Source organism: Aythya ferina, assembly GCF_964211825.1.
Source record: "Aythya ferina genome assembly, chromosome: Z".
Lineage (NCBI taxonomy): Eukaryota > Metazoa > Chordata > Aves > Anseriformes > Anatidae > Aythya > Aythya ferina.
In genome coordinates this window covers 74,674,281-74,692,060 of record NC_140299.1, presented here as the reverse complement: position 1 = coordinate 74,692,060, position 17,780 = coordinate 74,674,281, and the positions used below count along the sequence as shown (strand labels likewise).

At 43.7% G+C, this 17,780-nt stretch overlaps 1 protein-coding gene across 12 annotated transcripts in view; it reads left to right on the top strand.

Moving 5' to 3' along the window:
• The window catches only part of PALM2AKAP2 (PALM2 and AKAP2 fusion), a 262,326-nt gene that overhangs the window by 229,473 nt on the left and 15,073 nt on the right, over window positions 1–17,780 (top strand). For 11 of the 12 annotated variants that reach the window (XM_084504519.1, XM_084504525.1, XM_084504523.1 and 8 more), the window contains one exon: window positions 11,764–14,146. In XM_084504519.1, the coding sequence (XP_084360645.1) occupies window positions 11,764–14,146 (2,383 nt within the window). Of the gene's footprint in view, window positions 1–562; window positions 688–11,763; window positions 14,147–17,780 lie in introns of those variants that run through there. The other variant, XM_084504521.1, reaches the window with a different exon arrangement.

Sequence of the window (17,780 nt, the reverse complement as noted above, 5' to 3'; positions counted from 1 at the left end):
AGCCACCCTCCCTTCTGTTTTTTTTTTTAATGTTCCTATCTTCTCATGTTTTACATGTGACTGACACATTTCCTGCAAGCGCAGAGACCATGCCCTGGTCTGGGTCTCCTGAAGCAGGAGGTTACCCAACATGCCCTAAGCATTTCAGCTCGTGTTCAAGCCCCTCCCATGGAAAGAGCAGTCTATCCTTTCCTTTTTCCTCACAGGTAAAAACAGCTGTTAATTGCTGCATGGAGCTCATGTCTTGCACAGCAGCCGTTCGTGTAATTGCTCCTTTCCAGTACACAGCCAGCCACACACTGTGTTGGCGATTGTGCCTCTCCCCCCTGCAAAATAAAATAAAGAAAAAAAAATAATAAAAATGTATATAAATCCCTGCTTGTGCTAGCTAGAAGCAGGTCCCTGGTTCTGCTGCTGCTGCCAGCTGAGTGAAGTCTCCTCTTCCCGAGCAGCCGGAACGGGCGTTTTCCTCCCAATACAGCCTCTTTGTGTGAATGGGCTGAGGGTGTGGGCTGCCTGGTTTTCTGAAGCCAGCCCTCCCTCAGCTTATAGCGTCACAGCCCTGAAACCAGCCCGCTGGAGAAGGAATTTGACCTAATGAGCCAAAAATAGTGGAGGCTCCTGTGGAAAACGGCATTTTTTGGTTTTGCTTCAGAGTTTGCAGGAACAGAAAGGGAGAGAGAAGGGGTAAGCTAAGATTTCTGACCTGTGGCTTGTGTCTTCATTGCACCTTTATCATTTCAGAGAGGGAGGCATGTTTGAAATCAGTCACTTTTTCCTGTGATCGCTGTGGAATTCACTGCTCTGTGGCCGGTCTGCTCATTGTAACACTAGGCAGAGCTTTCTGAAGTTTGCAACTTTCTATTTATGCTCAATACTGTAGAATATTGGTTCTGGAGGTTAAAAATGCTGTTTTATACATTTTGTGTGCATGTGATAACCAGAAAAAACATCCCCACGTTCAGAGTCGGTGTTCTTTAGACAGTGCCAGCAAAATCTTTCAGTTGAATCCTTTGGTTGTTCCAGGGGTGTGCTGCTCACTGCTCAGGTGTGTTATCCTCCTTACCAGTGCAAAATGAACTTCAAGATGATAAGGGTGTCTGTTCAGCCTCAACATCTGGTTGTTCAGCACTGGAGGAAGTAAAGCACGGTGCCGCGAGCAGCCACTTGGCTTCTGCAATGCTTGGTGCAGGCTGTGGCACTCAGGTGGTGCCTCTGTGCCTGCTCCCTGACAGCACAGTCTTAAGCTTCCACGCAAGAAAGGAGAAGGGGTATTTTAGGGTAAAAGCCAAGGCGGCTTGATCCTTTTTTCTGGAATGTGCTTTTGGTTTTACATGCAATGAATCCGTAGCCAAGTCTCATGCAGTCTCTTCAGATAGTGAAAGCAGACGTGGTTTGTACAGCAGCCTAACAAACAACGCTCCTTTGGGCTGATCTGGTTAAACCATTTTTGTCTGGCTGCCCTCTCCTCTAACACAGCCTGACTGAGAGCATGTCATACATCCATACAGAAACGTGAGGTGCTGCTTGCAGCTCAAGGGGGAGCCTTTCCACGTCTGTTTGAAAGACCTCCAAGCAAGCATTTCCTACCAGATAGCAAACTGCCTGAGAAGTGCAGATGACAGCAACCCTTTATATAACAGCTCCCTTGACTACAGTGATCCTGCCAAACATTAAATAAATAAACCAACATTTACTTAACTTTTCTGCAATTAAGGAAAAAGGAAACCCACAGCCAAGGGGCTGGAGCAATCAGACTTCTCAAGCAGCAGTTCGAGCAGGAATAGCCCGTCCCATTTGCATCATTTTACCCCACCATTATCTTGATTCTCCACTTGCTGAAAGGGCAAGTGATGAATGTCTTAATCAAATAATGTCCTAATGTAGTCCAGATGTGCTGTAGGTCACTTAATCGGTGGCTTTTCAACAGGAAAAGAAGGAATAATGAGTCTTTGGTTGAAAGAGGGGAGGGGAGCAGGGGCGGAGGGATGGGATGTAGTAGGTGCTGAAAGGGAATGTCTTATTCTCTGGGATTTCTTAACTGTCTTTTTCCCAAATCAGGAATGTGAAAAAAAATCCAATCCCAGACTCGCTTTCACTGAAATATTCACCTGCAGGTGATAGTGAGATGACTATAGTGCTTCATTTGTGTTATGAACAAAGTTCAGATGCAGTTGCTAACTGCTCACAACCCCTAGATCACATAAGAGGTCATATATTTAGCCTGGGGACAGCAATGGCATGTAGAGAATTTACCAACATCCTCCTTCCTAGAAACTGTAGACATATGGTTTCTTACTAGTGAAACTGTTCTCTAGAACTCATGAAGTCTGGCTTCTTTTTCTTTTAAGTTTTACTAAGTTACTGGCACTTGCTGAAATGGTGGGTTAAACTCCCCTAATCATCTTGGCTGCATTGGATCTATCATTTACTGATAGCTATTTTTGTTTTGTGGGTGTGTTTTGGAGTGGGTATTTTTATCCACGTGCCATCCAGAAAGTTAGATTACATACATGCCCCTAAAGAAAGAGCCCTATGGATTGCACTCCATTAGAGTGAGAAGGTTTCATCTCCTGAGAAAAATCTCTAGCTAGCAGCCCAAGCGCTGCCGTCACCGTGTAATGTTTCTGGTAAGGGAGAATGGAGTGAAAGGACTGCAGTGTGGTAATTACCTGAAGGACTCTGGAGTATTGTGGTACGTTTGAGAGTGTGTCTGAGGGGAGGTGGCATGCCTGGCTCTTGGTGGAAGTGGCTTCTCTCCTCACTCGTTTGTGCAGCACAGCTATTGGCAGGGACTTCGGTTACATCCTTGGATCACCATCTTCTTTGTTGCCCCTCCACTTATGTAATTCAAATGTTTTTTGAGCTAGAGCTAGATTAGATTTCCCTCTTCCTTAATATCCTCTTGATTTGCCTTTGGTAATTTGTCAGTGATCTGCTTTTGGCTGAGTCTACAGGTAACAGCCTAAAGTAAAGTAGATTTTGCATAGAGCTAAATATAAATTTGGATCATTTTAAGCTGCTAAGTGCACTGAGAATTCTTTGTAGAGAGTTTCAGAGGGGAGTAACCCCATTTCCTTCAAAAAAAAAAACATGGAGAAGACAATCTGTGGACCACACAAGCCTGTTGGCTGGTCCAGCTCTGATACCCTAGCCCTCATAAGGCTTGCTGCCTGCAGTGAAATAACCTTTGTCCTGCTGTTTGTGCTCCAGGGGGACCAGGCTACCAACGCGTGAGAGGTGCTGCACGATGCACTTACTTTGGCACACCTTTGTTTAAGCAGATTTTCCTGTGATGGGTCTTAACCTAATGGAGGAGAGCATCTGTAACAAGTCCTACTGATAGAGCCAAAGTATCAGTAATAATTCTTAACTTTCTGCAGCTCCCAAAGAGAAATAGATGTTTAGCCTTCTTTGCCCACATTTCTGAACATGATTTGTTCCCTGAGCCCTCTCTACATCCTGACTCCTAACTGTCAGACTCCAGCCAATCTTGAACAGTCCTGCCCTTTACAAGTGCAACAAGAATTAGCTGGGCTTTAGGAAATAGTTAAAGGTATTAGAGTGTCCAGCAGGTAGCATTTATGAAGCAGACAGGTGAAAGAAAGTGAAAAAAAAAAAAAGTAACTTAAGCTTTGGTTCCAGTGGTTTGTAGGTACTTGCTTCAATTAAGGCATTCAGGTCCTACTATATTGCCCTTGAAAGTAAACGGTGAAAGCACTCCAGCATAGAGAGATCGTGTATCTTTGTTCAGAAAATGCAGTTTAGGCCATTTATGAAAGGTTTGCAGAACAGCATCAGCCAGTGAAAGAATCTGTATCATCAGAAGACTTCAATTTAATACTAATACATGTCAGAAAGCCTCCCTGTGAGCATAGAGCAGGTTTATCTCTGTTCCTGTATGTGTTAAAATGGTTTTCCCAGCAGCATCAGATCTGCTTGGAGAACTAGTGAACTGTGTGGCCTTTTGTCTCTGTTTGCTGCCTTCCTCCTGTCTCTGCCTAACCCAAATTCCTTCCTGAGGAGCTCTCTTTCTCATGTACCAAACATGATTAATATGTCAGTATTTTTCTCCAGATATTGCACTTACAGGGATGGTTGTGGCTCCATCCTTTAGATGGAACAGGAACCCTCCACCCCCTGATGAAAAGACTAAGGAATTTTGGAAATCCCCTTTTGTCATTGTTTTATGTGCAAGTGACCGTAAAGGTCACCCTTTCCTTACACTGACATTGTCTGGATAGGCTAGAGAGTATTAAAAGCAAGGCTTAGTTTAGTGTCCTTTCCACTCCCTGCTGGGATTAGATCATGCTTTACCAGAGCAATTGTTCCATCCCTGATGTGTGTTAGAAAGATTTCAGCTGCAGAATTTCATGAAGCTGTGATTTTTTGTGCATACATTCAGAAGACATATTCTGTGCAATTCAGTGTCTATGTTGGGTACTCTGTTAAGCAAAATACTTTCCCATCCTTTTTCAATTGTCTTTTTTTTTTTTCCCCTCTTTCCTTTGAAATGAAACCAGAGGCTGGGCATGAAAGAGTACTCCTGACAACAGAGCCATGAGCTCGAAGCTCAGGCCGGTGAGCAGTGAGGGCAGCCTGGCCAAGCACACTCTGGAAGTGTAACAGCTCTTAGTCAAAGACCTCAGCTGTGAAGAAGAAATCCTCCTTTTATTCCTTAGAGACTGTATCATACCTTGTACTCCCTGACATGCAGCAGACAGTTTTCTGATTGTGTAATGCTGTTTGTGTGCTAGTTGCATGCGGCGCTCTTCATTTCCTCCACCACAGTGTTGTACTTCCCTAGGCAGCAATGGAGACTCTGCAAATCAAACACCCCAGCTGTTGGAACCTTTCATTCTTGTTTGAACAAAGACAAATTTTACAGAAAGCCAGGGAAAAGTAATCCTTATGAAAAACATGGAACCAAGTTAGAAAGTAATAGCAATCTACAGCATCATGGCTGATTGCTATGTTAATATGTAATGACCTAGAGTCTGGCGCTGATGCACATGCTGCTCTAATTCAGGTGTGCTTTTAGGCTGACCTACGTTACAAAAAGCCAGAGTGGTGCAAAGAACAAGAGAATGGTCTTCTGAATACAGTTCTTGTACCTGAAACCTAATTATCACCCATCTGTTAGTCTCCTGGGCACTGGGAGCTCCTCATCCTTCCAGTGTGTGAAACTCCAGCTCGTCAGGGCATTCTGTGCTCTGGATTGTGGTAGAAAATGGGGTGATAGAGTGTGGCAGCACCAAATGATGCTGCTAATTCTGATTGAAAGTTTAATCACAGCTTTCTGCAATTTCAGATTTGCGTCTTGGTCACTTTACAACTGAACACGGCTTTCATAGTGAGGCTAACCAGCCACACACACTGTAGCATCCAAGGCTGCACAGCTTGGGTATTTTACCTAGTGCCAGCTATTTAACCATCATTCTTTAATGACCTCCATGATGTTTATTTTTTACTGGAGATAATATTCCTGTGAATTCAGCAGCTAACAGCCTTTTGTCCCTAAATATTAATTTCCATATAAATCACTTTGTCCTGCAGGTGCTTCATGCAGTTACAATTCTTTGCAGGAATGAAAATGTTTAACAAAATGTAATGGGCTTTTTGATTTCATTTTGTTTGCTTGTTTTCCAACAGCTGAACAAGCATTTAATTTCAGAATGGAGGATATCTGTTTTTCTTGACTCAGTAGCAATAATTGAAATCCAGTCAGTAAGACTGCAAATTCTTCACAGAGAGACTGGATCTGTATTTTCAAGAAATAAGAGAAAATAATTGGCTTAAAGGATCAAGTGGCTTCTTACCTGGTGAAAACTGCTTCCAATTTACATATCTTGGAGTTAGAGGGAGGTAATAAGGGTTATTCCAAAGTTGGTTTCTTTTCCTGGCTTGCCCAGGAAAAGCATCAGCAGTTTTTTCATTGAGGGCACAGAAAATATTGGAGCTCTAGAGACATTCATTACTTGTTCATCATTAAAATATCCTACCATGTCTCATATGCTCATCATTAAAGTATTCATATTTCTTTTTTTTTTTTTTGAGACACTTTTCTTCATCCTTAATTTATTACACCAGCAAAAGAAAATTCGACTTTGATTTAAGAGTCCTATTGTGCATCGCACTGAAGTCTATGGCTCAGCTGGAATGAAGAAGAATATTGCAAAGCTTTTCACGTGCTTTCTTAGCAAATGCAATCACAACTCCTTCTCTAAAACAGAGCAAAAAAAAAATAACATACAGAAAAACACTCAGAAAATTTCACACAGCAAGCTCTCTAAGTAGTAACTTGTTTGGGAGCTGTATCTCCACATCCTTTATTGCTCTCTGTATTCCAGAAGAACCCCCCACAGCTTTTTAGAGGAAATTAGTGTGAAGTTACATTGATTGTAGGCTGTGCTCTGTGGTTTCTGAAGTGCTCAGAAGATGAACCAGCTTTCATAAAGAAAATTTGCCCATTGTACTGCCTGGCTACCTCAGTCAAGTCTCTGAAGAGCATAGCCAGCTGCTCACAAAGCACATCATTTTTGACACTGAACACTAATGAATTTTAGTCATCAGAAATGGTTTGCCTTCCTGTATTGAGGACACCCTGTACCGCTCTGTGAGAAGAACAGGCCAGGTTTTGCTTTTGTGCGCAAGTGAAATTATGAATCAAACTATTCAAGGTAGTGCCAGCATGTGTCTGACAAGTTCTGAATTCAACAACATTTGGCAGAAGGATTTGGGGCTTTTTTTCCTGATACTTGAATTTTATCCAATTTCATTTAGTGAAAAAGCATAATTTGCTTGGGATAATGTTTTCCATGGTATTTTCAAAACCTTGAGGAGTAAGTATAAAAGTATCATATGGAAAAATAGGATATTTTCACACAAAAACAGGAAGACAACAATTTTTATGTGTTTGTTTGTTTTTCTAATGTAAAGACACAGTTCTTCTAGGCAGTGTGAGTGGCAATCCCCATTCCTCTCCTTGAGTCTGCTATCATCAGCTGCATCCCTTTAAGTGTTGGGCCTGCCTCTTGAGAAGCGCTCTGCTACTTGCAGAGTGATGTCTGCAAGTCCTGCAGTCCTGTCCCTGCAGCAACGAGGGGTGACCATGTTTTAGGTGCTAGAGCAAGTGGCAGCCACCCCCTGAGACGCTGTGGGATGCATGGAGAGGGCACATCAGTCGGCGAGAGGCAGGAGCCATCACAATGCTTTGGGCTGTGATTCCCATCTAGAAAAGGGTGGGATGGGGGCACCTTTCTCAGCACCCATTTGCATGGTAGTGAACAAGCGGTGAAGTACCAGCACCTTGACTCCACCCCTACAGTTATATGATGTTGCTTTTGCTTCTCTTCCCCATTAAGAACTGCAAAGCTCTCGTGTCATACCGTTCTTGCACAGATAACAACAAAGTACTTGCTGCTGTCAGGGAGAGTTGGTCAGACCCTGTCTTGGCTGGGAGGTTTCTTGAAGCACAGGGTGACTGTCTGGGAGCACTGAGGTGCAGACATCTTCTTCATCTTCTCAGTGCCTGGGACTGGGTCCATCTGCAGTGCAGATGGTGGACAGTTCTTCAAAAGGATGAGCTGAATGGAAACAGACACTCTCTTGAAGTTTTGCCAGAGTCGACCCTCTAGCAAATCCATCGTCTGATTCCTTCTCCCTTGCAAAGAGAGATCAGAACAGCAGGCCAAGACAGTAGAAGAGGATTCACATTAGCAGGGAGGTGTGAATTAGCAACTCGACCATATGCAGATGTATTTCTGAGTTATGCTTCCCTACTAAAACTCCTAAAGACACGGTGAGCCCAAGGGTTAGCTCCCAGAACTGAATAGAAAGGGCTGAGCAAAGCACCAGTGCAGTGATCAGACAATGGGAGGAGAAGCAGAGGCAGAACAGGACCTTTCCAAAGGAATATGAAACCTGAAGAAATGGGAAGTCCCCAATGCTAAAGCTGCCAGGAGACCAGCAGTATCAAAAGCAGTTGTGAAAACTTGGCTGGAGTGACTGGTAGAAGCCCACAAAGAGGAGTCTGTGTTTTAGATTTTTTAATCTATGAAATGTTTTTAATTTAATCTTTAGTCTTTTCCTTTTTTTTTTTTTTTTTTTTTTTGCCATGATGTTGCTTGGGAAGAATGTGGACGTGGCTCAGAAGGACTGCCTCCCACTTGGTATCACATGCATTTTCTCTTGGATCAAACAAAGGAAGGCACTGGCAGTACATTTGCTGGGTCTTGCTACTAGTCCACCCACAATTTTTTCCTCCTAAAAGAGCTAAATGCCCAAACACTTACACTTTTGTAGATGAAGAATTCAGCCAAGAAGGAAGTATGCTAATAATTCCCTAAGCTGCTAATAGCTGCAGTTTACTAAAGTGCAGCAGCATTGTACAAATGGCACTAATTACCCTGTTGCATCTTGACTTAAACAGAGGAAAATCAAAGCATATTCAGAGAGGGTGTAAATATAACAGTAACTTCTGAAAAAACAGGGGCTAGATGAGCAGTCTATGGGAATCACTGCGAAGGCGGTGTTGCTGGCTGCAGCACGGCTGAATGCTGGCCTTTCCCCACTGACAGGCCCTCCATCTGCAATGGTGTGGGCTTCAAGACGCCTCCTCCCCTTGGGCAGCAGATACAAAGGTGGTGGTGTGGGGCAGCAGCAGCCCCCTGTCAGGCTCTCCTCCGTGTGCCAAGCAGCCCCAGGGGGGCTGCAGCCTCCCAGCTTTCTCCCACCACCATTCTCTCACCCCAATATGCGCCACTTTCCCATTGGCTCTCCTGACCAGGCTCAGTCTGGAAAATTGCATTTTGTCATCTGCATCCATCCTTATGATCTTCCCAGCTGCTGCTGCTTCTTCATCTTCTTTGACGGTGGATTGACTTCTGCTTCTCACAGGTGTGTCTGGAGCATCCCCTCCTTGTCGTGACCTCCTGAAAGTGCCCCCAGATTTTGCAAGAAAGTGTGGAGGGAAAATTGGGGCCTTTTTTTAATTATACTTTTTTCCTTCCTCCACTATTCTTCCCTGGTTTGCTCCCCTGCTGAGAGTCCTTCCCTGCTCACAGTTATTAATCCCTGTCAAAGAAAGTCTCCTTCCCATGAGTAGCAATGCTTCCTCATATGTTTTACTGCATAATTGTCTGGCTTACTGGATAATTACATGTGCCACACTAATTGCACAGACACATGCACTTTCAGAATGACATACTGTCATAATTGCATGCCCTGATTAGACAGTTGCGTCTATATGCCTTAATTGTGAGCTATGGATTGCAGTTATGATGAGAGGACGAGCTCTTACTCATTATGAAAGCAGCTGATAAAATATTCTGCCTTTGGTTCGGTTCCCTAAAGGTAGCGTGAATACCCACACATGATGAGACCTGAAAGGGTTCGTACATCAGTCAGTGAGTAGGCATGCATTAGTGCCTGGGGTCTCCGGGGCATCTCCAGGAGTTTGCCTAGCTCCACAGTGAGCAGGTACCAGAAGCAGAGTATCCAGCTCTGCCTGGGCTCTGCAGGAGCTGTGTTTCATTGCAGAGCGTCTCTATCTCATTTCCTGCCTGTGCTGAAGATGTGCAATTGTGGCCACAGAGGGCATGCAGTTGCCAGCGTCACAAGTGGCTTTGATCCATCTGATTAGAAGCAAACGTTAGCAGGAGCCACGATGGTATACTCATTGCTGGTGTGAAGGGGGACAGCCAGCAGCCCTGCACCGAAGCTTACATCCCTTGGTGCATGCCACTCCTGGTGGCATATCCTCTGTTTGGCACCAGAGTCAGACAGGGGAGACTTAAACCCCAAAATCAGAAAGGAATTGCAGTCTTAGTCCTGTCACTTAGGCGCCTGTTGTGTCATGACATGTTGTGCCAGGAGCTCCACAAGCAAATCAAGAGCAATTCTTGTGTTTTCAGGTTAAAAGAAAGTTTATTCTTTCATTCCTGCTGGTTGTTCTGTATCTGCTTGCAGAAAATCTGATTACTTGAATGTATCCTTATTAGGACTGAATAAAAAACTGACCCTGGTTAGATATATAAATGGTAAAAAATGCAGTAAGTTTGAAGAAGGGCACTGGTAGAAACTTTAGCTGGAGAATCTGTAGGTTCAACAGAAAGTGCAATGAAAGTAGAAGCAGTTATGTATGCCACGTAAAATGTGTAGACAAAAGCAAGTTGTTTGTTTGTTTGTTTGTTTTCCCAATGTGTAAGCACAATTAAGAAGAAGATGTCTAATGGTTGAAGCCAGCATTATCTTCAACTGTGTACAATTGCATAATTAGACAGAAAATTCTTTCAAAGTGCTTTTGGAAGGAGAGCTCTTCTTTCTGCCTGGCTGAAATTCCTCAAGGTGTGCCAAGTGTGTTTTACTGCCCATAAAAACCCAGAGGGAATGTGATTGTTCAGGTGGCTGGTAAGAGCCATTGTGCTCCTGATTGTTTTCTGCTTCAGTGTGTACTAATAGCAAGGGCAGGGGTGACCAGCAGACAAGAGTGCCCTTGTTGGGGAGCTGCTGTGTTCAGGGGGCTTGATCGGTGCTGTTTGCTTCCCAAATCCATGCCTCAGCAGTGCTACTACATAAACACACGTGTGAAAAAGGAGCCAGAGACCTCAGATACCAAGCTTCTGTTTTAAAGCTTTGGACGAAGTTAATAATGTGCCGTGTTCGGTTGTTTTCAGATCATGCTGCGTTCTGACACAAAGTTACTAACTTCTCCCAGAAGAACAATGTTGGAAATGACCTTTTATTTTCTTTTGGCATTTTCTTTGTCTGCTTTTCAGCAGTAAAGAATTATTGAGTAATTCATTGACGTGTTAACACATCAGAATTAATCATAATAAAGCAGAATTCTTTCAGTCTTTGTTCACTGGAAGCTTAGTGGGCTGCTTGATGGGTAAAATCTACCCATACCAGAACAGAAGTCGTGTTTCTTAAAACACCCTCCTTGAGAGCAGAGGCAAGACATCTTGGGGAAATGCGAGTCCAGTGTATCTATATTGCAGATCAAAGCCGTGGGAGGGAGCAGACCATGACTCTGGTCCCTGTTGTGCGTGCTACGGTGGTCTCCATGCCGTGGGAGTTGAGAACTCTTCCTGTCTCCCAGGTCCAGTTGCATGAGTGTTTCTGTGTGGGCTGGAGAAAGACCCCATTTTTTTTTTCCAGCACCATATAATTTTGCCCAGTGTTTGATGACCAGGATCAATCCACTGAGAAATGAACATCCCCTGGTGTTGTCCCGTCCTTTTTAGTGTGGGATGAGTGGCCTACTCTTTGTGCATGCTAGCATCTGTTTCTGAAAAACGGGGGCAGTGATACTTTTCATCTGTGGAAGCATTCTGAGATTTTCTTTAGGTGTGGAATGCATTTTTAAAATACCAGGGATGATGGGAGCTGTGTGCTGCCTGTGTAAACTTTTGAAGAATCTAAACCGTCAAGTCATTAGTAAATTCTAGATGCAAAGCTCATTTTTAGTGTCAGACCTGAACACAGACATGAAATGATGACCAAGTGAAGATGATAACCATGTGGGAGATACTTAAATGATAGATTGTTGTTGTTTTGGTCTTTTGTGCAGTTTATGGTAAGGTAACTTTGAGGTTTTTGTAAGTATTAATGATTTGCTTTGCCTTCTATTTCTCAGAAGGGCTGCCTTAATCTCAAGTTTAAAAAGCACTAGGATTTTCTTTCCAGATGGTGTTTACTCTGTGTAAAATAAAATGCTTCTTTTTTTGGACTTCATCATAGTTTTGTTCTCTTTTATTTTAGAAATCTTCCCGAAACCCGGAGGATGACATCAGGTTAAAAAAAAACAGAGACCAAAACTGTGCCAATTTCTTGGAGCCAGATACTGTGCTTGCTGCAAAGGAAGAAAAAATGGAAATTGAAGTTCCAGTTTCTGAACATAAAAGCATCACCACAGTGGCTTCACCAAATCCTGTAGACAATCCAACCCACTTTTTTTCTCCTGCTGCCAGCCACAATGGACTTAAGGACAGGCATGAATCTCTGGACAGTGAAGTTGCTAAAGAGATCAGATATCTAGATGAGGTGCTGGAGGCAAACTGCTGTGATTCTGCCACAGATAATACCTTTAATGGGACATCCTCCCCTGAACCAAGTGCTGTGACCATTATGGATGGCTCAGGAGCATCTGTTAATGTCCCAAATGACTCAGTACCCAATGAAGGGGAAGGAAATGTAGCTGACAAGCAGGCACCCTTGGTAGTTGAACCACATGAAGCTAGCGTAACAGATGAGAACCTGAACTCTAATGGACATTCGCTGAAGGAAGACATTAGGGAGAGCCTGAAGGTGCCAGGAAGTCCCACATCTTCAAACAGTTCTAGAAGATCTTCTAAGGACGGAGAAGCAACTTTTACAACCCTTAAGAAAGAGGCTAAGTTTGAACTACGAGCTTTCCACGAAGACAAAAAACCCTCTAAGCTCTTTGAAGAGGAGGATGAGAAGGAAAAGTACAAGGTCCGCAAAGTGAGACCATCAGAAGAGATGATGGAACTTGAAAAGGAAAGAAGGGAACTCATTAAAAGCCAGGCTGTCAAGAAAAACCCCAACATTGCCGCCAAATGGTGGAATCCTCCCCAGGAGAAGACCCTGGAGGAGCAACTGGATGAAGAGCACCTGGAGTCCCACAAGAAGTACAAAGAGCGCAAGGAGAGACAACAGCAGCAAGGTGCAACACCACCATCCCCCAAACAGGTCAGCTGCTCCTTTGTGCCACCAGAGCCAGTGAATATCAAGAAAGAGGATATTGTCACAGAGCAAATTGATTTCTCAGCTGCCAGAAAGCAGTTCCAGCTGATGGAGCATTCAGGTCCTTCTCAGGGTCAGGTCCCACCAAGGCGGTCAGGAACACCCAAGATGTTCTCCATCAAACCTTTCTACAAAAGCCTCAATCCTTCACCTGTAGACAGGCCGCTGTCCACTGTGACAAGACCCGTTTCTATGTACGGGCAAACAGGACAACTTGAGGGTAGTGATGTCACTGTTGTCAAAGCACAGAAGGTCTCCTGTGCTTCAGAGGATGACACAAATACTCAGAGTAACACTGCTGACCCCATGAGAGAGTCACCATGTAGTGATAGCACCAGAGCTGGACAGGCCTCAAAACTGTGGGCAGAGGATGGAGAGTTCATGAGTGCAAGAGCAGTCTTCACAGTGGTGAAGGATGACGGGCAGGGCGTGCTAGACCAGCTCCCAAAGTCAGCCAGCGCCTCTTCACCTCCAGAGGAGCTCGACTCTGGTTTGGATGACCTGTCTGTAAGGTCTCAGGATACCACCGTTTTGGAGACCCTTTCCAATGACTTCAGCATGGACAACATCAGTGACAGTGGTGCCTCCAACGAGACCATGAGCGCCCTGCAGGAAAGCTCTCTGGCTGATTTCTCCCTGCCACAGACCCCACAGGCCGACACTCCGGCAGAGTGCAGGGACGAAGGCATCTCCAAATCTTTCAGTGACCCGGGATGCGACTCGCTGTCCTCCACTTTGGCAGACTCCATGGTGATTGATGACCAGCTGGAGTACCATGCTGGCCTGCTTGTTCAAAATGCCATCCAACAAGCCATAGCTGAGCAAGCAGATAAGGCAAACTGTAAGGAAGAAAAGATCCCAGCAGAGCAGGAGATCTCTGTCAAAGAGCAGGCAGCTGCCACCAGGCTAGCTCCAGCCCCCAGGGAGCAGCAGAACCTGATGTTTGAGCCACCCCAGGTATCTTCACCTGTTCAAGAAAAAAGGGACACCATACCAAAGACCTCAAAAGAGGAAGACTCAGGACTCAGGGAAGGGAAGAGTTTGCAGCAGTCACCTGTGTACTCTGCCACCCAGCCATTCCTTGTGGAGGAAAACAGGCACGAAGTCAGCTACTTCAGCAAGTATTCAGAGGCAGCTGAGCTGAGGAGCACTGCCTCCATCCTTGCCACACAAGAGCCTGAAGTGACCGTGGGCCCTTTCAAGTTACGGTCGAGGAAGCAGCGGACTTTGTCAATGATAGAAGAAGAGATCAGAGCTGCCCAGCAGCGAGAAGAGGAGCTGAAGAGGCAGCGGCAAGGTCTGCAGGTGGCACCAAGCCCTGTTATGAAGAGTGCACCAGCCCTGCCCACCAGAACAGTGTCTTACAAAACTGCACCAGGTAAGCACCGAAAGCATCTGAGGGAAAACAAAACGTGACAGTAAGTCAGTTCAGATTTGGTTTTAAGCCACTTTTGTTTGAATACAACATTTGCTTTGCAGGGGGTGGGAGGGTTGTCATGATTTCATCTGCCTGGAAACTGCGGTATTCAAGCCAGGAGGAGGACTTGTGACAACTCAGCTTTTTGTCTGTCTGTGAGGACTCCTAGTGCAGAAGTAACTTATGTACCTTACTGATCATTATTAGAAAATGATGCACAGTGTTCATCCCCTGCCATGTTGTAGCATGGCAAGTTTATTGCTGTGCTGCTCAAACCACCCAGAATGAAATGGGATCCTCATCAGGAAGGATTGCAGCATTTACTGCACCTATGTGGCTATTTGAAAGATGAGCATACAAGGCCTGTTTGAACAGACTTTCGGTTTTCTTGCAAGTCACTAAGAAAGTGCTAAGATTGTTGAGATTACAGATTTTGCATTGGGTTTCTTTTTGTGTGTTTTGCTGTCTATTGTCAGGTATTCCTTGGCTTTCGTAGAGAACGTTATATGGTTAAAAGATCTCCAGAGCTTTGCAGTGCCATACATTTCATTTGATGTCATTCATCACTGGATTAAACAGATGTCACAAACAAAGTGTTTAATAAATTCAGTAGAAGTCCTCTTCTGCCTCATCAGCTTCTGGTTCCTTATGGTGGCTTGCATTCACAGCAGTTACAGTGTAAATCTCTCTCCCTTCCCCCTTTCAAAAATAAAAATTAAACACTCATGACTTCTTAATATATCATAAAAACTGAAAAAAAAAAAAAAAGAAAAAAAGAAAAAAAAAAAAAACAGAAACACATGCCAAGCTCATTTCTGTGTAGTGATTTTTATGAGTATAGATTTACATATGCTTTGCAAGCACTTAGAAGTTTTTATTAACCACGGTCATTGTGAAGAAGCATTAATTTTACCCAGAGTGCTTAAATTTCGTCCTTATTTCCATTAATCATTGACTGCCTCAGTAATGCTTCCAAAACTTGTGCAGGATGATTCTTTTCTTTTGAAAGCCACTGAAGACTTCAAAAAGGTCTGGATTGAGTCCATTACCCAATTTGAGTTTGAATTTGGGAGTGTTACGCAGCATATAAATAGCTAATACTTGTTTTTGTTTTTTCTGTGAAGATGATTTTAACCCGTTTCTTGCCAAAAAAAAAAAAAACACAAACGTAGCAGATGTTGATAAATTCTTTGGAGTGATAAATTCTTTGGATTATTACTCCTGTAGAACAAATTTTTTTGATAAGGAGTCTCCAAAAATTGTGTGTTTTGAGCAATATCTGACAAGGTGTAAGAGACATGGCACCATGGTCCTCAGCTAGTAGAAGTCCTCGTTCTGTAAAGGTGTGCTCGTGACCACTTTGAAAAACAGCAGTTTTCTGTAGCTCAAGAGAACTCAAAACAGCAGTTGTTCTGTAGCTCGAGTGCTTGAAATGAGGCCGATAATGGTTGGTTGCGTTTTCTTCACAAGTGATTTTGGAAGGGCTGCTGACACTAATGCTTGTTTTAACAGAGCATCTGGGAAAACAGTAGACTCCTGGTAGTTCTTATTTCTCTACACAACAAGGCATTTACTTTTTCTCTGATGTTAAAATGCTCTTTGTAAATTACATTTTAATGAGAATATAAACTTATATTTGTAATGAATCATTCCAGACAGTTTTCTTTAAATGTCCAACTGCCGTATGTTCAGGAAAGAAAATTGGGATGTATTTGCCAATGACTCAAATTACTGCAGTTTGCAGCTGGTGACAAGGCAAAGAAATAATTTCTAGGAAAAAGATAAATGTGTGCAATGATGTCATGGATCAAAAGAACAAAAAAGAGCGTTGTCTAAGACTTTCTTAAATCTTCAACTTCCACTGCTTTTTAAACAGTGGATGTGCCTCAGAAGAGCTCTCACCTGCTGTAAACTAGCTCAACATCCTTGGCAATGCAGGGTGAGTACCTTCAGCTCACCTTGTCCTTGCTGTCCTGTTAGCCGGCTGTGTTGCAAGTAAAGCTTGCAGGTATCCTCGAAAATAATTAGAAGGAATACCACGGAAACCCATGGAAGATTGCAGCAACTTCTGTTTTAATATTTTACAGCACCTTTTCAGTATTTACAATAATAGCAGCAAAAGGAGATTCAGTAGAGGCAACAAAATCTGTCTGTAATACTTCACTCCTGACAGTTACAGAGGTGATTTACAGAACTGAAAAGTATGGTATAGATGGGTATAATGAGGAATATGCTCTAGAGAATGTATGATGCTGTAATCTGAACGTCTAGTTTGTTGTGGAAAAAAAAATAATAATTGAAGGAACGGAGGCACTTCTGTCTTCAAATTGCCTTTGCCAGAGAATTAGCATCTTCAGGGTGCCTTGGCAGAGAGAAACTAGGGAGTCAAGTCTAAACTTGTCAAATCTGTTATTAACCCTTGAGTGGGGAGGCGTAAACTCACCAGAAATCTTTTGAGGAGGTTTTCTAATCAACTAAGTTGATTAGAAATGACCTATCCCCCAGGTTGCTGTTTGGTGGGGCGTGGGTAGAGCAGCTTTGCTAGGACTTGTGGTGCTCCCTGGTTACTTACTGCTCCTTCCACTCTTCCCTGCCTGGAACTGCCACTGTGCAGCAAGAGAAACACAACCCAGCAAAAATTGACTGCAGTGAACTGAACTGCTATTTTGACTGAGTGTGGAAGATTAACACGATTCACGTGGGTGTTTGTGTGAAATAACTGCTAATTACTTTAGGTAGCAAACAGGCTGTTTTGCCACCCTGACATACAACTTCAGGGAAATGGTGAGACCACACTTGGCATCTGACAGCCACTCAGCACAAGCCCACAGGGACCCCAGCAATAAACCTTTTTACTGGTAACAAGTATCCTTTAAGGCTGTTTCAAAGCTGCCTTTTAACTCATCTCAGAGCACTGGAGCAAGACACAGAGCCGTTTAGCAGAATGATGTCTATGTGTAATGCGTACACAGGACAAGATCTTCTGCAGAGTCATGTCAGAGTGGTGAAGGGAAGAACCTATGTGAACTCCTTTCCCCAGAAGTTACATCTGCACAATGAAACCCGGGACTGGCCAAAAAAAATAACAATAAAAAAATGCCTGGCTAAAAGTAGAGACACTGTGGATCCCAAAATATTTGTGAAACTGTATTTCAATTTGAAGAGTTCCTGCGTTGTTTTGCTTTAAGGTGGAACATGGAAAGGGTGAGCAGCTGCATAGCACTCCAGTGGTTTTCTTCTACCTAATGCAGGTGGTTCATCGTCCCTCCCGGGCAATCAGCTGGGCTGTTTGATAGCTCGTTAGAACAGGGTGGTGAGTGTGCAACACGAGGGGTTCCAGTCTGCATATGATGATGTAATGACCACATCCTTTTTATTAGAATTACTTGGACTATGAAAAATTTGCATTTTAGCGTGTACGTGTCATAATCCTATTCAGCAAAGGAAGTTTATCTTTGAGTTGTAAAAATCGTTATGTGAGGGGGCTGGGCTCAGTGGAGGCTTTTTAGTCGGAGAGAATGTTTGCTGTCTCATGACAAGGGAGGGGGAAATCCCTAGCATGAGAAGCCATGCCTGGAGGAAGCTGTCATGAAGC